The 25729-nt window shown below is 39.5% G+C and overlaps 1 protein-coding gene across 6 annotated transcripts in view; it reads right to left on the minus strand.

The window, feature by feature from the left end:
• Positions 1-3947: 3947 nt before the first annotated feature.
• Positions 3948-25729, minus strand: part of RNF145 (ring finger protein 145) — a 49218-nt gene continuing 27436 nt past the window's right edge. For all 6 annotated transcript variants that reach the window (XM_059699071.1, XM_059699070.1, XM_059699072.1 and 3 more), the window contains 7 exons: positions 24090-24325; positions 20779-20954; positions 16868-17008; positions 11947-12129; positions 10053-10200; positions 8834-9190; positions 3948-5978 (listed from right to left, as the gene is read on the minus strand). In XM_059699071.1, coding sequence (XP_059555054.1) covers positions 5238-5978; positions 8834-9190; positions 10053-10200; positions 11947-12129; positions 16868-17008; positions 20779-20954; positions 24090-24325 — 1982 coding nt within the window. In that variant the 3' untranslated portion in view covers positions 3948-5237. The remainder of the gene's footprint in view (positions 5979-8833; positions 9191-10052; positions 10201-11946; positions 12130-16867; positions 17009-20778; positions 20955-24089; positions 24326-25729) is intronic.

The raw sequence follows: 25729 nt of genomic DNA on the forward strand, positions 1-25729 counted from the left end.
TCTGTGAGGCCGGTCGTGAGAGAGCACCCTGCCTGCCCAACTCCCATGCAGCACCCCTGGGCAGCCCAGAGGCCCATGCTGCACCCTGACCTGTGGCGTCAGGTCGCACTCACTGCATCTCTGAATGGGGACTCAGGCGCTATGACCCAGGTGGAGGGGGGCATGTGGGGGCCCAGGGGCCCAGGTGTTGCCCAGGGCCCTTCAACGCCAAATGCTCACACTTGGATCCTCAGCCAGGCCTAGGGACCACATCCCTGCACAAATTTCATGCACTGGGCCTCTAGTATATAATAATAATAGGAAAGCAAGGGGTTGCTTATATCTATTAAGAATATAAAAAAAAATTAAGGGTCAAACAGTCAATTCATTTAAAAAAAGATTAGGAAAAGAACCCCAACATCAGAGTAGGTAAGAGCAAGGACAATAAAGAGGATGCCAGAAGCATGGCCAATAGCAAGGTTTTCTGTCTTCACTGTGAATGTCTTACCTTAACTCTCAATCTGCCGACACACTGCATGTGACTGCAGAATCCACTGGAGAAAAAGGAAGCATGTTTCTGAGTGGCCACAAAAATGACTAGCTCTGTAAGTGACTCCTAGTATTTTTTATTATTCTCTAAGCAAGTACTACCTATAAGATGTAACCCTATTTTTTAAAGTCATAGCATTCTTTGTCTGCAAAGGTGGGAGAAACAGGTGTGCCTCAACTGATGAATTGCTATACTGTTTGGAATGTATTTGAATTTCAGAAACCAAAAGATAGACAGTCAACTTTAAAAAGAGAAGTGGAAATGACTCTCTGAGGGTTGTACTTCTCCATGGTGGGGAGGAGGGGTGTCTGCTATCATCAGATATAAAAATAACTTGAAAAAACTAATTCCAAAAGTGAGATTAGGTGAGATTTTTATTCTTTTAAAATACTTTTCCAGATTAAAAATGGCAGTGGAGTAAGTGGATGCTACATAGACACACTACAGGACCAAACTGGGATTACAACTAAAATACAAAAAAAAAAAAAAAAAAAATCCTAAAGAATCAGACTAGCTGGAGAGAACCCTGATAATCAAGGACAGAAAGTGGAGACCACATAGAGACTGGTAGGAGGGGCAAAGGCATGAAAGGGCTGGCCGAGCCTCCACAGACAGCAGCTGAGGTTCCAGAGGGATATCTCAGCTGTAGGGGGTTGCCCCTGAGAACTCTGGGGTCTAATCCCCAAGCTGGACCCCCCCAGCAAGGAGCACCAGAACTGAGAAGGGTACCCACACGATATCTGGCTGTGAAAAGCAGCAGCTTGCTGTCTGCCAGGGAGAGACTGCTGGAAATGCAGGCACCCTCTTAAAGGGTCATAGCACGAAATTTTGTGTACAGCCACTCACCTTGGACTCCAGCAGAGGGAGTGCAGAATGGATTGGAGCTGGGTGAGCAGAAGCCAGGGTTGGGGGCTCTGGGGTTAGCGCTTGGAAGGCAGACACCCCAGTTTCCTGAGTCATTTCCTCATGCTGCAGAGGTCTTCTTTCTCAGGCTGACCTTGCTTTTGCCTGGGGGGGAAGACAGTTGACCCACCCTAATGGAAAACACCTTGCCCGAAGATGCTGTGCAGAGTTTCTGAGGCCCATTAAGAAACTGAGAATAACAATTAGCCTCCAGGCAAAAACAATCCCCCCACCCAGTTGGAAAACCTCTCACCCCACCTGTGGACAATTGCAAGGTTACTCAAGGCTGAATCCAATCAGTCTGCAGGCAGAGGCAGGTCTCTGGAGGCTTTGCCTGATCTAATTAATTAGTCAGAAACAGTGTTTGGGTCCCAGTCGCGGACTCTGCCTCAGATGGTACAACAAGGCAAAAGCAAGGGGCACTCCAAGCACCTGTAGTTCACACCTGTGGGACCAGCTCCGTGGGGGAATGGAGTACAGCTCAGAAGAGGGACAATCAAGGCGTGAGACTCATGGCAGACCCAGCCTCTGGGCTAAGGAGTACCCGACCACTGGACTACGAGGGGATTCAAGTGAGAGGCAACCAATCAGTGTGCATCTCTTTCATTGTTATTTCTCTCTCTCCCACCCCCGCCCCGCCCTCCCTTCCACTCTAAAAATCAATGGAAAAAACATCCTTGGGTGAGGATTAACAAAAAAAGAAAACCAGACCTCTATAAAGACATGCTGTGCAAATAGCATGATTTAGACCTCTAGAACAGCTTTCTAAGATGAGAAACAACACAAACTAGAAATACACACTGATAACTAGTATGAGAATTGAGATTGTTTAGTACTAACTTTGATGTCAAAGTTCATAAGGGAATAAAATTTCTAAGAGAAAAGTGATCATGGGTGAAAAGTAAGTACATACACACTGTCCGAGAAATTAAGTGGACAGGAAAAGTGTCCTAAAAAGGGCCCATCAGGAATGTGCTATTTTCTCACTTCATTTGATCACGTACAAGGGAAATATGATCTGATTTTCTTGTTTTCTGTGGTACAAACTAGGTGGTTAAACTTTGTCTTCTCAGGTCCAAAGTCTGGCAGGGAGTTGGAAACATGGCTGGGAAACAGGAATGTGAATGACAGATGGCATTAGACAAAGCCACCGACCGTCCTGGCATATTAGAACAAGCAGCAAATTAGGTCAGAGGTTCTCAACCAACCAGTACAGTTTGAAGAATTCACAGGTGTGCTCCTAAGTTTTTAATGAGCAAATAAAAGTACATGTTGCTTCAACAGAGGTGTGGTAGTCATCAGCACTGCTGTGTCCTCTTCCCAGACCACAGGAGGAAGACAGAACGTCCACACCCTCGTGTGCTGGTGCGACCACAGTTGCGGCCATGGGGTGATGAAGGGTGATGACCAGAAGGGACGTGCACCCACCACTGGGAGGCGCATGTACTTGCTAAGCCCCCCTAGCCCTTTCTCTGGGCCATGACCATCAGAAGGTTCAAGACTGGCTGTTCCATGCAGCCTAGATCCCCGAGTGTCTGCTCCAAAGCAAACAGACACGTATGTGATGTGTGTGAGGCATAAACCTTTGTTGTTTTAGGACCACTGAGACTGGGAGGGTTTTCGTCACTACAACACAAGATAACTCTCCTGACTGAAACAGAAGCATTAATGGGTAGACTGAGCAACGGAGAGGCTGTTATTCGTCCACCAGGCTGCAGAGAGGCTCCTGCAACTTGGCAAGTACAGCTTGGGTCTCCTTGCTATTAGGAGGTAAAAAAAAAAGTGCATTCTAATGTGAAACTTGGTGCCAAAGAAGCCCCTGCTTTTATTAAACATCTACTTTTCCTTAGGTGTGCATGAGAGTTCTTTGGTCAGAAGTGTAGATGGTGCTAAAAGCTGGCCAAGGTCACCGTGACACAAATGATTTCAACTTCACCTGCAATTTTAATTCCTTCAAACGAGGACCAAAAAGGTTAATATTTGAACACTTACCTTTTCCACAAAGGCCAAAAATCCATTCTAAATCAGAGATCGCTGCTACGTTTTGCATAATAGCCTGACCACCACTAGAGGGAGCTATCTGCTCTTTTTGCTGCCTAACCTGGCTCACCAATAGGATGGTGGGAAACTTCCAGCTCCACCAGGGAGAAATTCATCCTAATCTAGCCAGTTCTTTTCTAAACGTGAACAGTGCTAGTGTCAGTCTTGGATAAAATCACCCAGGAGCTCTGAAGTGCACGCTCTCAGGCTCCCCTGAAGCTGATTCAATGGGTCTGAAGTGGTGTTAAAAAATGTGTACTTTTTTAAAAAAGTTCTCCAGATGCTCTGGTGCAGAGCTGAGTCTGCTATCACTGGTGAAGATTTCAAAGAACTGGCCCTTTTTCAAGCAAAAAATTTTGTCATCTACAGGTCATTTTAAACAGAGATCAAGATATAAACCCAGCTGGAGAGGGGGGAAAAAAGTCTCCTAAAAACAAAACACTTTATAATAATCATCACAGGGGGAAAAACATAGTTATCTTCAAATTTAAATTTATTAAGACATTCAGCTATGTCTGTCAGTCTACATCCAAATTTGCTACTAAAAATAAAATAAAGTCACAACCCACATTAGGAATACCAAGTCTGAAAAACATTCTGAACCAAGCCTATTGTATAAATAAATGACTAGTTTCTTTTCATATCAAAATTCCCATAAAAAATTGTATCCCCCCCCCCCCCCCCGGTCTACCTGTAGCCATGATGAATGTAAAAATTTAAATATGACACATCCTTATCAAAGAAAAGGTGCAAAGTCTATTAACAGCTTTAAAAGTGGCATTTGCAGTGTGATCATACAGTTATGTACTCATTCCCAAGTGCAAATATTGCCATAACTTAACACTGTTGATTCAGTTGCAAGAACTAAACATTACACAGGATTGAAAAGTACACAAGGCCTCTATCAGTGCCCTAAAGCCCTTCCCACTTTGGTCTCCCACACTAATGTGGACTCCAAAGTGTTCATTAGAGTTTTAGATTACTTCACACAGCCAACAGTGTATGATATATTAACAAAAATTTCATATACACAAAATATTGAGGACTCCATCAGAAAGTTCATGAGTCTCAGGTTACGTGAATGTACCTGAGGCCAAATGCCCACCCGCCCCTCCCCGAAAGCACTTACAAAGTATGAGCATGTTTCAATCTCTGGATACAATTAATGCTTTTATATCTTTGATTTCAATCGGTGCTGTACAAAACTCAATAATTACCAGACTGAGTTCAAATTAGCTGAGGGAAAAGGGGGTGGAGAAAGGGGCTGGTCACTACTCATATTCTGTAAAAAGGATCCTGTCCCATAGAAAGTGAAATGTCAGTTCCATTCTGCCTGCCTCTTCCCAGACTGTCCTTATGTTGTCTTTCTTTCTTTAGCCCCTTTCAAACACTCAAATCTGATTTTATTTATCCCTTACAAATCAGGGACAGTTTCTGAAGTTGTTGAGGTTAAATTTCCTTGGCAAACCTCTACAAAACATCAGCATAGGATATATAAATACATTTTGATTAGCATACATTGCAAAATTTCTCCCACAATGTCAAGGGCATGAAAGCAGGTGGTCTCCACTGAGAGTAAGTACTTCCTGGATTAGATCCTTGGAATGTCAAATTTCCCACCTAATCACCCCATATATTTGTTTCTCAAATCTGGGCACAAATTCCATCGGAGTTAGCCTCCCCGCCAGCACACACAGCGTTACTCCTGCTGCTTTTCTTCTGGGTTGACCTCAGCAGCACGTGCTTCATCTTTTGCACCAAGAAGCTATTCCATGGGCTCATAAGTCCCTTCCTGGCTACCTGATCTGCTGGCAATGCACTCATTATTGTCTTTGGAACCTTCTTCCATTCCGGTCCCTCGAGGATGCTCTTGGTCTGGGGGTGCAGTCCCTTCCTGACGCACAGCGTTTTCCTCGGCTCCAGCACGCGGTTGTGGAGCCGGCTGGGTCCCTTCCTGACGCACAGCGTTTTCCTCGGCTCCAGCACGCGGTTGTGGAGCCGGCTGGGTCCCTTCCTGACGCACAGCGTTTTCCTCGGCTCCAGCACGTGGTTGTGGAGCCGGCTCAGTCCCTTCCTGACGCACAGCGTTTTCCTCGGCTCCAGCACGCGGTTGTGGAGCCGGCTGGGTCCCTTCCTGACGCACAGCGTTTTCCTCGGCTCCAGCACGAGGTTGTGGAGCCGGCTCAGTCCCTTCCTGACGCACAGCGTTTTCCTCGGCTCCAGCACGTGGTTGTGGAGCCGGCTCAGTCCCTTCCTGACGCACAGCGTTTTCCTCGGCTCCAGCACGTGGTTGTGGAGCCGGCTGGGTCCCTTCCTGACGCACTGCGTTTTGCTCAGCTCCAGCACGCGGTTGTGGAGCCGGCTCAGTCCCTGACCCTGGGAACTGGGAAGAGTTTTTGAGGTGGCAGTGGCACAGGGGGCAGGTCTCCTGGACATACAGCCACTTCTTCAGACAGCCCGCGTGGAAGAAATGACTGCAAGGCGTGATCACAGCAGACTTCATGTCCTAATGGGGAATAAAGATACTTCATAAGTGTTTATTATCTACAATCTTTGATGATATCCCCAAAAGTTATAGTTGCCATTTTCCCCTACAATTCCCCAAAGAAAATTTGTAACACAGATCTTGGGTTAAAACTCATTTTATATTTTAGTAATAATCCTCTTGCCATCAGAGAACCCCCCTGCCCCCACATTACAAATAATGCAAGAACCACTGGCTAACTGATTTTTTAAAATAAGTAAAAGCCAAAAACGAGGAAGAAATGGCCTCTTTACTGGTTTCTGCCTTGTATGAAATGTGAGGATTACAGAACTGTAGAAAGCAGTAGAATTACTGGGTCTCCATCAGGTATGGCACAAGTATAATCAGAACCTCAGAAAATGTGATGAAGACAGGGCTTTTCCACAGCTGAACAGATTATTCCATGATGAGATTATTGGCAAGGAGACAAAATCAGCCACAAAATACCAGGGTACTGGCGAGGAAATAACAATTTCAATTTCAACGTGTATATCCAATTTTTAAGATACGGTCGTATAAGCCGAGCCAGTGTTTCTCACCTTGCATCAGAACTGCCCAGAGCGCTGGTTAACCATGCATATGGTGGGACAGAAGTTGACAACTGAAGATGGCGTTCACAAATCTAGTTACAACAAGCCACCTGTGTGACTTTTATGCACATTCAAGTTCAATAACCACTGGAATACGAAGTGGTAGACTTTGCATTAATATTCCTCGCTTAAGATATATTTGGGGAGGGAAGACTGAGGACATGAAGTTTAAATTTAAGATTATAATTTGGTGAACTGACCATTAGGGTTATTTATAGTCCCAAAACAAGGAATTTCTAGAAATCCCTTGTCAAGAGCTGGTAACACCTGGGAGTCAACTATTAAGCAGAAAGCCATCCAAGGAAATGCAGCCAGCTTGGAAGTTAAGCAATTTGACTTCCATTTTCTGTGTGGCATCAGCAGGTAGTTCAAGCACCTCAAAAAAAGTGATGTGACATCAGGAAATAGAAAGAGGACTCAAATCCCAGCACTGGCATTTTATACACAGGCTGGCCACTGGAGCTGCTGTGCCCTGAATCTGTCATTGCTGGGCTCTGTCCTGCACATGACAAGGTGCTGAGCACCAAGGAGCCAGAACTAAAACAGAGACCACTTAACTCGGGGAACCTACACTATACGCCAAGTCCTCTCAAATGCAAAAACAACCCAAAAAACAGTATTTTGCTAGTACCCAAAAGTGTGTTCTAATAACAATAAAGCGTTATGCCTTTTACTCTTAAGAAAAAAATTCTATGTAGATGGTCTAGCAGCCGTGGAGGGAGGACGTTTTCTGTGTCCTCACTGACACTCTGCGGCTTTATCACGAGCCACACTCACCACACTCCAAGAGTGACTTTAGAGCAGGGTGGGGAGTCTTTTTCCTGCCAAGGGCCATTTGAATATTTATAGCATTACCTGGGGGCCATACAAAATTATAAACTTAAAAATGAGCCTGCTATATTTGGTCAAACATTGAATTAACTCACCCCTAAGGCCTTGGCAGGGCCAGACCAAATGACTTCACAGGCCTTATACGGCCCTCGGGCTGGATGTTCCCCACCCCTGCTTTACACATACAGCTTCTGCTGCTGCCCACATTGCTGTCCACACACCCAACAGTACCACTGAGCTGTAAAAGCTGCTACTCAATCACCCCTTTGCACAGGTGACTGGTGACTAAACTCTAGGCCTATTTTTTTGTTGTTATATTTTCAAGCTGATTTAAATAGCATTTTTAGATTTTTAATAGAAGGTAATCATCAGCAATACATGGCACATGTGCCAAAGGTAGGCCAATGCAATGGGACACCAATGGGTTGCCTCTACCATATGTGCCCACCCCACCCACACACACAGACTTGTAACCATCGCAGATATCCACCATACGTAGCACATACTCTCTCCACCCATGGAAAGTAAAGGAACACTTCTTCCTCACCCTGGGAATACCAGAAGAAAAAGAGTTGATTCTTGGCACACCACTTTTCAGAAGTTGCTGACTCCTGAGTTACCGTATATATTTGATAGTGCATATATGTGTGTGTAAATGAACTCAGGAGTAAAATATAAAATACACCTGACCTGTTTTTCCTTTATTTATGGGTGAGCAATAATGTTGAAAATAATAATATATTAGAATTTGAGGAACTAAATTAAAAACTTAAATTTTGAGACCGGTTTGGCTCAGTGGATAGGGCGTCGGCCTGCGGACTGAAGGGTCCCAGGTTCGATTCCAGTCGGGGGCATGTGCCTGGGTTGCAGGCACATTCCTGGTGGGAGATGTGCAGGAGGCAGCTGATCGATGTTTCTGGCTCTCTATCTCTCTCCCTTCCTCTCTGTAAGAAATCAATAAAATATATATTAAAAAAAAAAAAATGCCGAAACCGGTTTGGCTCAGTGGATGGAGCGTCGGCTTGCGGACTGAGAGGTCCCAGGTTTGATTCCGGTCAAGGGCATGTACCTGGGTTGCGGGCATATCCCCAGTAGGAGATGTGCAGGAGGCAGCTGATCGATGATTCTCTCTCATCGATGTTTCTAACTCTCTATCTCTCTCCCTTCCTCTCTGTAAAAAATCAATAAAATATATATTTAAAAAAATAAATAAAATAAAATAAAAACTTAAATTTAGAAATAAAATGGAAATATTTTATCAGGTCTAATCATTTCTGAGGCCCAAGTTCTTTGTACCCAGGAGATAATTCTGCCTGGGAATTGAACTTGAATCTGGATAATGTAGTTAATGTCCCAAGGGAAACACCAAAGGATACAGTATGACCCACCCATATGGATTCTTACTGTGTGACTTACCTGATAACAGATGGCACAAATATCATTGTGTTTCTCAAGCTGCTCTTTCGTTGCAAGAGGTAATGATTTAATCTTATTCACAGCATCCCTGCGGAGAAGAAAGCTCTTCCACCCCAGCTGGGCCCGAAGCCACACATTGTAGTAGGAATGGATGAAGATGATCATTGAGCCCATTACTGTCCACTCTCCAAAGATGGTCTCCGAGACGCCATAGGCCACCACACAAAGCGCCACAAGAAACTCCAGCAGGCGGTAAGTGCCATTCACATAGTAGATGACATCATCCATATTTTCTACTGGCTCTTTTCTGAATTCCTCAACCATAAATAAGACATAAATAAAAAGTGTTCCCAGAACCTGAAAGAAAAAGCATGTACATTAAAACAAAATCTAATCACTGTGAAAGGTTTTCCATAGACGTTAAACATTAACAAATTCCTAATATTTTTGGATGCCATATTAATATCTAGAGACAGTGGCATAATTAAAATGTGGGTGAGTGATCTCAGTAATCCAGGTATTAGATACCAAAAAGCCATACCCTGAGACATAACTTTCCTAAAACAGTTCTAATTAGTAATTAGTTTTCTCTGACTCTTTCCTTCCTCCCTAGGTCACCAAAACCCATAAAAATTCTATCTAAATTTTCCTCAGTCTGTAGTCATACATGTTCCTCCACTTTGAAAGAACTGTTACTTCTACAAGGAACAGTGAATAAATCTTTATTTCCAGTGCTACCTTTTCTTTTACTTCCTATGGATCAGGCAGCAAAGATCCACCTTCGAGTTACAATAAGCTTACCATTTTCAGGGCAATACTGTATGTGTGTGTGTGTAATACACACGTCATGTATTTATAAACATCATGAAACTGGGTATTTATTTCTGAATGGTATTTACCAAAAAAAAAAAAAAGTGCTTCAAACAAGTGTTAAAATCTTTTAATATTCTGTAATTACTTCAATATATGATTTACATAACAGCTATGTATCATATCATTTTGAAAAAGAGAAAGTACAAAGTTTAATTACCTTGATAAAATAGAATACAGTGACAAGACAGCCTAGTATTTTAATAAACTTACCTTTAACTCCTATGCTCAAATAAATGTCACATATTTTAGTAAAGAAGGTGGGAAATAATCACCTACATAGGCCCCATATTATCATGAATCCTTAAAAAGTTTTAGTTATTATACAAAGTTAATAACTTTGGCTTACCTGAAGAGAGGTAAGAATGCTGCTAGAAATAATGATAAGAAGCCAAAAATCCATGTGGAAAAACTGGCAAATCATGTAGGCCATATAAGCGGGGAATATCAGTAAAAATAAACAAAGGCTCACAGCACGGAAGTGTTTCCATAAACTCCTAGAGAAAGAAAGGTATTCTTTTAAAGTGCCTGTTACCTAGTAACACAACCATTACATTCCCAGCTAACAGGTATTTGTCATGCTTCTCTTTACAAATACCGTCCTGAGCACCCTTCACCAGCCGGTCACTGCACTAAAGGTCAGGGCAGGTCATGGCTTGGGCCCGGTGTCCACCTGACTCGTTTCTTTTCTCTTACTCTCCACACTCAGCCACTGCCAGGCATCATCAATTCTTTTTTTCCTCAACAGTTTGCTTTCAGTTTCAGTCCTAGTCCTAGTTATCTGAAAGTAATTTCAGGCTTTCGTAGCATTAAACCTTAACAATTTCAACAGTAACTTGTATGAAGTTATATGCCATCACCATCCCCCCTCTCCCAGCCCACTCCACTGTGATGAAAATCTCGGCTCCCGTGAGTGCAGGATTAGTGAGAGGAATGCTCTCTGATGACAGGTATATTAATCCTCACATGTGCTGAGGTTGGGGGAAAAACTGATGCAAGACCTACTAGCTGCTCTTCCTCCCCAGTGACCAATCTTGGACACCGCCAGCCAGACTAAGCTTCCTAAGGCTCTACTAGAATAATACGCAAAGAGCTTTAAATTTATATCTAATTTCTGTGTTTATACATATATACACAAATATATTATCTCCTTATTTAAGCAGTTAAAATTCAATAAAACTCTTATGGCAGTGAAATTATGTTTTTCTTTCTCTTGCCCAAACTTTCTATAGGATTATCTTAATCTTATTGACATATGCTTCATTAATACTAAAGAATATTGCCAGACAAAATAGTACTTAAATCAAAAACAATCCAATTAAAGTGGCTATTAACTGAGTTCACTATTGAGTTCAACATCTTAAATGTTTCTAAGACACCTTAGAAGGGTTTCTTATCAGGGGATAAAAAGATAAACCTGATGAACTATAATTAAAATGCTAATTTGGAATGTATTAAAAATCTGCTGTTGAAATTCTATCTCCCAAAACACTGCTTGCTCCCTTACTCATTAAACACTACCAAATAAGCAATAAAAGCAGGTATTTCAATAATCAATAATCAGTGTAGACAGATGCTGAAAAAAAAAGTGGCACTGAATTTTAAGCAATTCCTTATAGAATGTCCTTGTATAAACTACAGTAAGTCAAAATAGTATCTTATAGAGCTAAATTAATGACTTTTATTCCTTAAACTTTCTCTTATATGAGATGAACATGAATCCAGCCATCAATTTTATCTGGTACCATTAGATGCCGAGATTCCCCAATGCAACCTTAGTAAGTTGCAACTGTCTAAAAGGCCATCAGATGAGGTTGTTACTCCATAAATGCCTTTCTCTGATTGCCTCCAGTCTTTTTCTTTCGTTTACGTTTCTCTCAATGCTTTCTCTCCTTCAGCATTACACAGAATAAAATAATGTATTAATTGCTGTAATAAATTTTATGCTCTATGTTCATTTTAAAACTGGACAATTATAAAAGTATTAAATTTCTCTGACGAAAAGTTTATTTGTAATAAATGGCCTTTGATATGACTTTTAATTTTAACTATAGGAATCTTGAGAGATAGAGAAAATAAACAACAGAAAAGTCAGCCATATTAAAAAAATTAAAATGTAAGTTTATTCACTTAAATTAATACCAATTATTCATCCATTTTCTGCCTGTAAACATTACCCAAATCTTCAGACAACAAACTCATGTAAAGCACACTACAAAAACTTCTCTTGGGAAGTTTCTTACTTGTCTCTAGATGCTCCCAGCGCCAAAACAATAGGATCTGCAATCTCCAACATAGACTGTAGGATAGAAGCTACAACAATGAAAAGGATAATACTGAGCAGGAATGCCCGGTGCACCACCTGCAGCTCGATGAGACCCGTCTGCACAGCCAGGATTAACAGCGTAACTCCTTCTGTCATACCCCTAAAAAGCATACAATTTCAGAAAAATAATCAGAATCTCATTTAATTCCAACAGAAAATAATCTAAAGGCTCAGTCTGTTGTTACGTATCTGTGATTGTAAGACAAAAAAAACCAACAAACATAATCAGAATATTTACTTATCATATAAAATCAATGTAATAATAGACAGTCATAATGAATCAGTACATAATGAATCAGTACAAAACATAATAGCTATTTCTTGAACATACAATCAAGAGAAAACAAGCAACTTCTGAGATAAATAAGTGTTCAAACTAGAGTTTGATATTGATCAAAATACATCTACCATTCTTAGATATCCACAGAATTACACATATTTACAGCATGAGACATAAACAGATAAAACCTATCTGGAGAAAAATTTGCTAATAAATTTAAAATGAACATACCCTTCAACTCAATAAACTTACCGTAAATAATTTTTCCTACGAATGTACTACAAAAGTTATGTATCAAAGAAAATATAGTGAATGATGGAATATGTTATATGACATTATGGGAATACAATCAGCAAAATTGAGACTCTGAAAAATGAAGTAGGACTGCTGATATCTTCAATAAATAAAATGAAAGAAAATAATACAGAGATAGTAGGGACCTAAATATTTAAAGACTTAAGAGACATATCAAACAATTGCAATATGGTCTTATTTGGATCTTGAGTTGACCAAACAAAATGTTTAAAACATTTTAGATTATTAGGAAAATCTGAACACCAACTGAATATTTGATGTTAAGGAACTGTTTTGTTAGGAATAAACATTCTATTATAGTTATGTTTTTTTCAAAAGCTTAATAGACAAAAATATTTATGGGTAAAAGTATATTATATCTGGGATTTACTCCATACAAATGCAGCCAGAGTTTTATGGAGGAGGGGACGGGGTGGGTGAAGTTGATAAGGACATGCATGACACAAGACTGTACTTGAGAGTTTATTTCAACTCCTTTCTCAGCTTTGTTGGTTTGAAATTTGCCTAATTAAGGGTTTAAAAACAAGAGAAACATATATAAAGATACTCATAACAGCATTACTTTTTAACAGCAAAAAAAATAAGATAGGGGAGAAACCAAGATGGTGGCATAGGTAAACACCTGCAATTGCTGCCTCGCACAACCATTTCAAAAATACTACTAAAAGACAAAACGGACATCACCCAGAACCACAGGAAGGCTGGCTGAGTGGAAATTCTACAACTAGAAGGAAAAAGAAAAGCACACTGAGACTCAGAGGAGGTGCAGAAGTAAAGTGCAGAGGTATGGAGGCGCACGCAGAAAGGGCTGGCAACTGAGGACGTGGTTGTCTTTCTCAATCGGGAGGGAGACACACACTCCAGACTGAACTGAAATCCAGTTCCTGGCAAGTCTCTGGGGACCGAGACTCATACGGGGAGAAACTGGACTGTCTGGCAGCAGGCAGAACTCGAGGGCGGCATTCTCTCAGAGGTGCTTTCAGCGATTACCGGGACACTGAGACCCAGGATCTCTTAAGGCAGGGCTGAGGATCAGCCATAGCTGTTTGCTCCACCCTGTTGATTCCCTGAGACCCTGCCCCACCCAAGCTGTGCACAGAGGCTTTTGCATATGAATGGCCTGGCCCTTTGCAATCTAAAATTACCTAACAAACTGCAGCTGGGTCAGAACATCCAAAAGAAGGCCCAAGGCCCCACAGCAGCTTGCATTGGTTCACAGCTGGGCCTCAACTGGGCACCCACAAACCCCAAACAAGGAAAAGGAATCTGCAGATCTCTCCATAGCTCCTGCTGGGTAGCCTCAGGCAGAGGCTAAATTAGCACCTCCTTAGAGATCCAAGTGCCAGTGTACCCAGTGGTCAGAGTGGGACCATCCATATTACAACTCCTCAGATCCATAAGGGACACACTCAGGGGGGAGTCTCAGTGAGCACCAAAGCCCCACTGAAGCAAGTCTTGCCCCATAAGGGTGTCTCCAGCACAGAAGTTCTCCCACCATAGACACAGCTGATTCTCACAGCCAATTGGCCTGGAGGTCAATTATTCCCAGTGATAACTACATCAAGGCTTAACTACAAGGCTGTGCACACAGCCCACAAAGGGGTGCACCAAGAGTGTCCACCTCAGGTAATTGGGGAGGCTGAGCCACTGGGCCCTATAGGACACCTAGCACAGAAAGCCACTCTATCAACACAGGGAAGCAGCCAAAATGCAGAGACAGAGAAACAGGTCACAAATGACAGAAATGGAGGAAGGCAAACTACTTGGATATAGAGTTCAAAACCACAGTTATAAGGTTTTCCAAGAATTTTCTAGAAACCGCCGATAAATTTAGTGAGACCCTCAAGAAATCTAGTGAGACCCTCAAGGTTTTGAAAAAGGACCAACTAGAAATTAAGCATACACTGACTGAAATAAAGAATATTATACGGAGATCCAACCGCAGACTAGAGGATCGCAAGAATCAAGTCAAAGATTTGAAATACGAAGAAGCAAAAAACAACCAACCAGAAAAGCAAAAAGAAAAGAGAATCCAAAAATATGAAGATAGCATAAGGAGCCTCTGGGACAACTTCAAGCGTACCACCATCCGAATTATAGGGGTGCCAGAAGAAGAGAGAGAGCAAGATACTGAAAACCTATTTGAAGAAATAATGACAGAAAACTTCCCCTACCTGGTGAAAGAATTAGACTTATAAGTCCAGGAAGCACAGAGAACCCCAAACAAAAGGAATCCAAAGAGGACCACACCAAGACACATCATAATTAAAATGCCAAGAACAAAAGACAAAGAGAGAATCTTAAAAGCAGCAAGAGAAAAACAGTTTAGTTACCTAAAAGGGCGTACCCATAAGATTGTCAGCTGATTTCTCAATAGAAACTATGCAGGCCAGAAGGGAGTAGCAAGAAATATTCAAAGTGATGAATAGCAAGAACCTACAACCAAGATTACTTTACCCAGCAAGGCTATCATTCAGAAATGAAGGTCCGATAAAGAGCTTCACAAATAAGAAAAAGCTAAAGGAGTTCATTGCCACCAAACCAATATTATATGAAATGCTGAAAGGTATCCTTTAAGAGGAAGAAGAAGAAAAAGGTAAAGATAAAAATTATGAACAACAAATACATATCTATCAACAAGTGAATCTAAAAATCAAGTGAATAAATAATCTGATGAACAGAATAAACTGGTGAATAGAATAGAAGCAGCGGCATAAAAAGGGAGTGGAATGACAATTCTCGGGGGGAAAGGGGTATGGGAAAAGACTGGAAAAAAATCGTACACCTATGGATGAGGACAGTGGGCGGGGGGTGGGGGGGAGGAGGTAAGGGCAGAGGGTGGGGTGGGAACAGGGTGGAGGGGAGCTATGGGGGGGAAAAAGAGGAACTGTAATAATCTGAACAATAAAGATTTAATTTTAAAAAATAGTAAGATAAACTCATATTTGGAATACTATGCTTTCATCAAAAAGAATGAGATGTATTTACATGTGTTGACATAAAAACAACAACACTACTTGAAACATTAAGTGAAACAATAAGGTGCACAATAGTGTGTACAGCATGCAGAAATGAGCCAAAAATATATATATATAATATATACACATATTATGTATAATATATATACACATATATATATATATATATTATACATATATATATGCACTTTTCCCTGTAAGTCAAGTTATAGATAAAATTTAAACTTATAATTGTCATGGGGAAGTAAAGTACAGGAAAGGAAATATAGTCAATAATATTATAATAACTATGTATGGTATCAGATGGGTACTAGATTTATTGGGGTGCTTCATTCATAACACATATAAATGTCTAATCACTATGTTGTACACCTGAAACAAATATAATATTGTATGTCAACTGTAATTAAAAAATATATTTTTTAAAAAAGGGTAGAAGGGGAAAATATTTTTAAATAAGAAATTTTAAAGTAACCATTTACAGCTGTTATGCTTGGGGAGAGGAAATGGAAAGTAGGAGGAGGAAGGTATCACTTTCCATTTTGTACTTTTTAAACACTATAAATTGTCAATTTACACATGAGTTATTTTTCTTTCTTGTCCTCCCCCCTTTTTTCCCATCACAAAGGTGTTGGCTGGACCTGGCAGGAAGATTATGGAACACAGGTTTTTAAATTTTCTGTAATAAAAACATAATATACACTCCCCCAAAAATTTCCCCCAATTTACAAGGTATTCACTATCTACTAATTCTAAAAATAATCCATAAAAATTTAGAGTTTGAGAAGAGGTTATATAAATGAAACCACGAAACTCCTATATTTAAATAGACATCATGACAAGTTCTAGAAACAGGGTTTCCCAATACCTGATCTTAGTAATTTAATAACCACTAGATTAACTATTATGCATTCTCATTAATGTAAACTTTGATTAGTATCAAAATTATGTTCAAACATTAAAAAAACTTTAAGTATCAAATACAGGAATCCGATTTTAAAATAAGCTAGCAAAAATCTCTAAAACAAATTTAGAAAAGGAAGGCGTCCAATATGCATTATGTACATAGAATGGAAATCACCCTTTACACATAGAAATTTAATTATTTTTTCATAGTATTTTAACCCAAATGTTGCAACCATTAAAAAAAAAACCCTCAAAATTCCATTTCCTCTATAATGCATCAACAACAAAAATTTATCATTACTTCTTCAAGTTATAGATAAGATTTAAATGACTAGAGATATTCAGAGTAGAGAACTTACCGATTCATGGCAGGATCATTCATGAAAGCTCGATAACCCTGCAAGTAAAACTTGCAGAGTGTCAAGACACCCAAGGCAACAAAAGAAACCGTGAAGACCAAACCCAAAAGAGAATAAGGAGTGCTGCAGCATTCAGCAATACTAGAAGAAAAGGGGAAATAGTGGCAGATAAAAATTTTCTATTTGGAATAAAAACATCTTCAACTTTTAAATAACCACCAAACTTGACCTAATTCCTCATTAATTAAAACACTCCAAACTAAAATTTCAGATGTCATCTCCTAAACACCTTATTAATCATTTAAATCCGTTCTTATTATCCTAATCTACATTTTCTTACCCATTTGGCAAATACACATTTAGTACACAGCACCATATCTGAAACAGAGTCTTAATTTTTATTTACCTAAGATCTCCTTCAAATGCATCATCTCCTTAATACTCTCAGGGCTTACAGCTTGTTCAAACTTTAAGAAACACATCATTGAGACTCATAGATACAGAGACCAGACTGATGGTTGCCAGAAGGCAGAGGGGCTTGGGGACTGGGTGAAAAAGGGGGAGGGATTAAGAAGTACAAATTGGGAGTTATGGTCACAGGGATGTAAAGTACAGCGTAGGGAATACAGTCAATAACATTGTAATGACTATTATGGTGACTATGTACTGGAAGTACCAGGGAGAACACTTTATAAAGCATATGATTGTCTAACCATTATGCTGGATGCCTGAAATTAATACAAAATAATATTGCATGTAAACTGCAATTGAAAAAATTAAAATGGCGACATTTTGCTTCAAAAAAAAAAAAAAAAAGAGAAACACATCATTAACATATTGGTGATATTCAAAAGAAACATGTATAGTTGTCCACTGTTCCTTCTGAAAAATGTTGGCTGTTCAAATTATTCTGACTGTACCGTGACTGTGGTTACTAGTCAAAACTCCTTATTTGGCCAAACTGCTCCGGGGAAGGGTCTACGTTGGCTTTGACGTCCCTCACCTCACTTCAAGGTCTTCCATACTTTCGGTGCTTTAAAATAAACTTATTTAGGCTTAGTTTAATTTAATTTAGGTTTAGAACAATTCATTTTATTTTGGGTTATTTTTAAAGCAAGTCCAAGAATATAGCTCAAGACCATTTAATATACTTTTAATATTCATATTTAACATTAAAGTTTGCTATGAATATCACTTACAAGGAAAACTGAAAAACCTTACAGTAAAGCTTGGAAACACTTTCCTATTTTATGGAAATACACTCACTGCTTTCATTGAACATATTAGGTATTAACTTATAAGTATTTTGAAATATATGTATTATGTACCAATAATTTGGATTTAGCATTTACACAGTATCTGAGAAATGTTTAAAGCCCTGTATCTTCAGGTTTGCATTTCATTTGGACACATGAGGAGTTTATCCAGGAGAATCACATCTGTCCTTTATTAGGTAGCTCCATGCTTCTGCTACATAGGTATCCTTCCTACACTACTGCTTACTAGCTAGTTTTTATACGAAAATATCTAATTTTATGCAGACCAATGTACCTTCTAGTGAGGAAAAAATGTTTGGTTGTATGTTAGGAATAAAAATACCTATCAATTCTAGTGGCTGATAGCTAAAAGAATAAATGTTATATGGCATTCTAACAAATCTAATTTTTGAAATGTTTGACATTTTTCTTAGAGAAATTATTATATAACACGTTTAAACAAATTGTCCAGTAATTTAAAACATAGAAAAATCATGGCTGAAAATAACACTAAAAGTTTTATCTTATCCTCACTAGAAAATCTGAAAATTTTAATGAAGGTCCATATTATTCCTATATCTACATTTAGAGTAATCTTTTACACCCAAAGAAGGGTGATCTAATTACATTTTCAGGAGGAGCACATTCGTCTTCCCTTACTTTAGAAAAGAATGTGGTGCTATCTTTCAAAAGATACCAAAGAAAACAAGAGGTTTCAACCTTGCTTTGGGGAAGTGAAAGAGTTTGGGAAATTTATAAAATTTTTTCTTCCCCTCTCTCTTCAATGAGACATTTTATTAATTTTAGTTTCTATTTTTCTAGCTGCAAAAGAAGCCTCTGTTTGTTTTTCAGTTTGTGTATGCTTTTTGGTTGGTTTGTTTAGTCCGGGTGTTCTGATAAAGTTGCAACCCTCCTTTTTGTAAATAAGTTTTGTGGTGTTTTTTGGCAAGGCAACACACAAATATAACTTGGCACACACTAGCATCAAGAAGGCCAAAAAATAATGCTTGCAGAGATATAAGTTAAGCAAATAACCATATGGGAACTTGTCTATTAAAAACCAAATTAAAGCATTCTTATTTTGAGGATCAATCTAGCCTATGTATAAAAAAAAGAACAGAGAGAAAAATTAGTTTGGCAATATATCTAAACCTCATCTAAAATCTCAGTGTTATTTTCTGACTTTGTAATTAAGTCCAAACTCATTCACAGCTTACTGATTGTTGAGCCTATTTATTACACTATGCTATACTACATTTGATTGTGCTTTACAATGAACAGCAATCTAGTTTAAAACACAGTCATATTAAGGTTATTATTCTAACCACAGGATTTTAATCTCTCTTTCTCATTAAATTCAGTTACTTTTTACATTATTTTAAAATTCTGCATAAAATCTCCATCATTTACACTGAAGAAAACAGCAGTAAAACTTAGTTAATAATGGGCCATTAAAATGTGTTTGATACCAATTTATTGCATGTTTATAGAAGCCACTTATCAATTAAAAGTGTTCTTTTCAGAAAGTACAAAATCTGACTTAGTATCAATAAGTTTACTTTACTTTTTTGTTAACATAGGTACTGCCCTATGACATTTTTATTAATACTTAACTTTGTGTAACATGTTCGATCTTAACAAGTAACATGCTCCTTAAGGACCGTGAATTTGTCTTAAACTTCTCATTCCTTGTACCACTTAGTACATAGTGTTCCATCATTTTGGATGGCTAGGAAACAATGGTTCTATCAACTAATATCAAGACTTTTATCCACCTGTATTTACTTTCCAGAAGGACAGTTTCATTCTTGCCTTTTAAGGCGACAGTGAGCCAGGGAACAGAGATGTGTACCCACGTGCTAGATTCTGAGCGCTTGAGATTCCAACTCCAAGTGGAAAAATGGCAAATGTGGATCTAGCATAAGCGCACAGCAAAGACTATGAAGTGAGAAAAGACTCTAAGGACTTTTTTTCATACTAAACCTTAAAAACCAAGTCTCAGTATTCCTTGGGGTTTAGTAGTAAAGTACTGTAATATACCCATTTCACTAATTATTTGACTCTATCTCAATAATGAAGCAAAACATTAAAAATAATGAGGCATAGGGCCCTAGCTGGTTTGGATCAGTGGATAGAGCATCAGCGTGTGGACTGAAGGGTCCCAGGTTCGATTCCCAGTCAGGACACATGCCTGGGTTCCGGGCTCGATCCCCAGTAGGAGGCGTGCAGGAGGCAGCAGATCAATGATTCTCTCTCATCATTGATGTTTCTATCTCTCTCTCCCTCTCCCTACCTCTCTAAAATCAATACAAATATATTTAAAATGATAATAGTAATAATAATAATGATGATAATGGGGCATAGTGAAAGCGCATAGGTAAGCCACAGGGTTTGAAGTCAGATGGGGTTTCAGCGTCAGCACTGCTTCTTTCCGCAGTACCACCTGGGTGACTTGGTACAGTGTCCTCAGCTATGATAATAAGAACAAAGGCACCAGCATCACCAGACCTGGACAGCCACTGAATGAAAATCCTATCTTAGTTAAATATGAAGTACTATAATATGAATGATAAAAGTTAATTTGCAAAACCTACTGCTCCTAGCTCAGTGTTCTCTTCCTAGGTATAGGCAGTATCAGACGCTCGTATTAGTTACCTTGTCAAGAAAAGGAAAAGAAGCCTTTCCCGCGACGCAGGCTGATCTCGAGTACTAAAGTAGGAGTAAATCTGAAGAGCAAACAAGACGAGCCAGAAAACCATGAAAAGTACAGGGACCACCAGTTGATTCCACAGGGACATTCCCAAGGCTAGAAGGCCATATACCTCCACAACCTGAAAAAGAAAATAAATAGGAAAACATCTCATCTTGTATCACACATCAATAAACAATCCTATATAATAAAAGCCTAATATGCTGAGTGTCCGACCATTTGACCAGTCGCTATGATGCACACTGACACCATGGGGCAGACGCTCCGACCGGTAGGTTAGCTTGCTGCTGAGGTCCAGCTGACCCGACTTGGGCGAGACAGGCCAGACATGTCCTAGAGCCCTCCCACGACCCCTCCCCGGCCCTAACTGTGTCAGGCCAAGGGACCCCACTGGTGTCTTTATCCATGCACCGGGCCTCTAGTTTTAAATGTAAGAGTTTATTCTAAAGTACTACAGATAAAAACTGAATCACTTTTACTGCAAGATTGTTTCAAATAAATTCCTTTAAAGTCACTCTACACATACAGTTAGCCAATAGCATGTTTTTAAAAATTTGTTGATTTCTGCATTATTAACACTTAACACACACTTATCAAATAGAAAAGTAAATTGCCCTGAGAGTTCAGGGATAAAGTTATGTGCAGAGTAAAACTACATCAAGGGCAATACCAGGAGACTTGCTAAACTTACTCTTATCTAATCAAAATGATCAGGACTAGCACGATTAATGCAATATTGCTTGAAGGACTAGGGAAAAATGAAATATACAAGGAAGCATTTTCAGGTTTTATTCAGGAATGTCAACAATGAGAAATAGTTCGATGGAAGACAGAATAATCACTGGAGAGGTTTACTTTATCGTGAAGCAAAGGTAATTAGTGAGTTTGTCCCCCCAGGAAATCAGAAAGTTTTTTCCTTTGCTCCTACTGTGTATTTATCAAGCAACATTTCTCAATTTGGTTTGTTAAGTACATTAACATCAAGAAACAAGGTATACCTAAATAAAAAACAAAAACAAAAAAAAACAGGCAGGCAGGCTACATGCTCTAACCTAAGCAGTCAACTGTTCTTGCTGGAACTCTCAATGTGATTCTTCAATAAATTATAAAGATCTTAAAATACATGTGGTTGCAAGTTGTTCTGGTTTCTAATTAGTATCTCTTTAGGTAGGTAAAGATTTTTAAGTATTAAGTTAAAATACACTCACTTGCAGGGTATTCTAAAATTAATTTTTTTTCATCTGTACCAGTAAATCAAATGCTTTTTCTAAAAACTAGTAAAAAATTAACCTCTCTTTCCCCAATTTGAAAATATTGGAGGGAGGGAGCGGGAGGAGGAAATTGCTCAACTAGCTGTAAAATTATTATTAGCAGCAAACTGATCACTGAGAGAGGTAGAGTAATCTTTCTCCTTTCCATTCAAGGAACAGATCACTAAAAAACCTGCCAATTTTCACTTCTTGCCCATCAAATTCTTTCTAGGTCAGCCCAGCTGGTGTAGTTCAGTGGTTGAGCTTTGACCCACGAACCAAGAGGTCCAGGCTCAATCCCCAGTAGGGGGGTGTACAGGAGGCAGTCGATCAATGATGTTTCTCTCTCACTGATGTTTCTCACTCTATCCCTCTCCCTTCCTCTCTCTCTAAAAATCAATAAAAACATATTTTTTTAAAAACCTTTAAAAAATTCCTTCCAGGTCATGAACTCCATACTTATAATGTGTTTTCAACTGCCACACTAAGTGATGCATGAATCTTATGGCAATCAACTCCTTGACACTGAAAACGTCATTGAAACATGACACTGAAAATGAAGACTTTGTCCTTATGGAGATTAATTAAAGTGTCCATTAATACTTACTCAATATCTACTGTTTCTTACAAAATAAGACAGCTCCACGCGACTGAATTCAAAGAAGAAAATATAAAATTAAATTGGTCATTCTCTCTCTGAAGACAACGGCAACCCTTCCCCTTGAAGCAACTTTTCATGGAGAGACCGAAAATAACCTCATCTCTGGAAGATCTACTTTCAGGAATCACCCAACATTGTATAAGATGAAGAAAGAAGGAAGTTCGGGCTAAAGTCAAGAGCTTGGAAAATTTTTCTCTGGGAAATCTGCCCCTGGGCCACAACACAAAAGCCTGCTTCACTTAGTATGTTTGGATAATCTGAGAGCTTCCTGTACCTTAAGGTCATATACACACAGTCAAGAGAAGAGAATGCCCATTTCAACACTCTCTTTTTATACCAGGGTCAGTTTTAAGCTTGCGGGGATGGGGCCGAAACCAGCTCTCTGACATCTCCCAAGGGGGTCCCGGATTGTAAGAGGGTGGTTCTCGGGTGATGCACCCTGGAATCAGGCTCCCTCCTCTCTGGTTCCGGGTGTGTCACCGGAGAACTGGAGCTGCCAAGTCACCACAGCTCGGCAGCTCCTGCGTTGAGCATCTGCCCCCTCGTGGTCAGTGTGCATCATAGCTACTAGTCAGAGTGTCTGCCCTCTGGTGGTCATTGCACATCATAGGTACTGGTTAAACGGTCAGACAGTCGCTTAGGCTTAGGCTTTTATATATATAGATACTGCAATTTCTCAATGATATCAAATAGAAATATTTATCTCTTGCATATCTACTGTTTGTATCTAGGAATAATGTTTTAGAGCAAAGTCTGAAAAAAGTAGGAGACAGAAGCATGTTATATTAGCAAATCAGTTCAAGTACTAAACAAAATCCATCATCATGTTATGGTCCAAAACTATTTAACTTCTCAATTTAAGCAAATTAGGCAAACATACAGGGAAAACTGCAGTTACAGTAGGACTATAATCAGGGGGAAAAACAGGATCTGACCTCCAGTATGTATTAACTGTCTTCATTACAACAATTAATACATACTAAACATCATCTGCCTGGCACTGAACTCATTTGAATCTCATGGCAATCCTCTGAATTAAGTACAACTACTATTATCAGCTCCATTTTACAGATAAGCAAAGTTAAGTGGCTCTCCCCAGGTTACACAGCTAGTCAACAGCAGCACCAGAGTAAAAACCCAGAGAAATCACTCTCCTTTACTGCCTTTCAATGGCACATCCCAACAAAGAATCTCAGATGTTCCTAATTGGGTTGAAAATAGTTGCTATCTTGAAACCATCAAACAGGTTACCATGATCAGGACTGTGAAAAAAAAGTGAACTAAATCTTTAATATATATAATACTTATGTAGAGTTTTATCTACCTGTGTGGTTGTTAGTCTTACCTGAACCAATTCTCTGTATGCAGACTTAGCAAGGTTATAAGGTACCAAAAGATTAGACCCAAGAAAATAGAGAACTTCTAATCCAGTAAAAATCATAGCGAATTTGTTGATGATAACAATGGTCTCCAGAGGAACCAGGCAGAGTCGTGCTAGCAGAGGAAGCATGTGGGCGGAAAAGAGCCAAATCTGCTTCGTTTTCATGACACAGGAGCATAAAGTACACACCACCAACTGACCTAAAGGGGGAGAAGGCATTTAATTTTGAGATTTGGTGTCCACAAAGTAAAAACAAAACCCCCTGTCCATAAGGACGATGACACAGCTTTCGAAGAAGCCTCATTAAGATCACTTAGAACAAGCATGTCAAACTCAAACTCAAAGGCTAACATGGGCCAAGTAAACAAGGTATGTGGCCCGCAGGTGCGAGTTTGACATGCTTGACTTAGACCAATTTTAACTTCATCTGACCGTAAATACATATTCACATGGTCCATGGATTTTGAGCAGCAATTCCCTAGGATTTGAAAAAAGCAGCACAAATATTCACTGGTCTTCATCCCATTCCAGATGGCATGTGTAATATGGAGAAAGTTTCTAAAATGTCTAATTCAATAGTATAATTCAGTTACTGCTATTATACATATAGCTCCTTTTACAAAGGTGCTCAATATTTAACTCTCCTGGTCTGCAGGGGAAAATATAAATCCAAGAGGGACAGTTACCTGTCCAAGATCATGCTGTGACAACATTTATTCTGAAGTTTTTGATCTTTAATTGCTTTTACAGGACCATAACAAAAGCCTTCTCAAATGACTCAATAATTAAAGTTAAAACTGAAAAGCTGAGGCAAGGAATTCTCAAAGAGGATTATGCATAATCATTATAGAAAATTTAGGAAATATAGAGAAGTAAAAAGGAAAAAAAATCCCAATCTCTTATAATTTTATCACCCAAAAGTAGCACAGCTAATGTCTTGGTTCCATTAAATGAAGTACTATATATAAAGCCTTAGCATTGTATTTGAAAGCTAGTAAGTGCTCAACAAAAGTTAGTTATCTATATTGTTACCTTTTCAGATTTATGCCATGCATATGAATATACATGGATGTTTTATGTAAAGGAAATGTTTAGTGTACATAATCCTATATAATAAAGAGGTGATATGCAAATTAACCCTCACACCGTCACAAGATGGCTGCACCCACAGTGGAGGCAGGGTTCCTATAACGAGCTGTAATGAGCGAGTGATCAGCAGGGACCTGAGGCTGCGTGGTGCTGGGCCAGGGTGGGGGACCTGAGGCTGCGCCCCCGCCTGGTGGGGCTTGATGGGGGTGGGGCCAACTGGGTCTGGATCTCGCCCAATGGGGGTGGGGCCAGCCAGGTCTGGGTCTCGCATGATTTAGAGGCACGCGTGGGTGGGTGGGGACTTGACTCTGAGTCCCGTGGCACACCCCAGACTGATAGGAGGAAGATTTTCATATACATTTTACTAATTTTCTTTCATCTCTGACATTTCTATTATTAAGGGAGAATAGCAATATTAAAATATTTCCTCTAATTAATTCCCTGTTAATGTGCATGAATTTTGTGCACCAGGCCACTAGTATTTTATAATCAGCTCCTGTTATTTAATACATATT

Source organism: Myotis daubentonii, chromosome 5 (assembly GCF_963259705.1).
Source record: "Myotis daubentonii chromosome 5, mMyoDau2.1, whole genome shotgun sequence".
Classification (NCBI taxonomy): Eukaryota; Metazoa; Chordata; class Mammalia; order Chiroptera; family Vespertilionidae; genus Myotis; species Myotis daubentonii.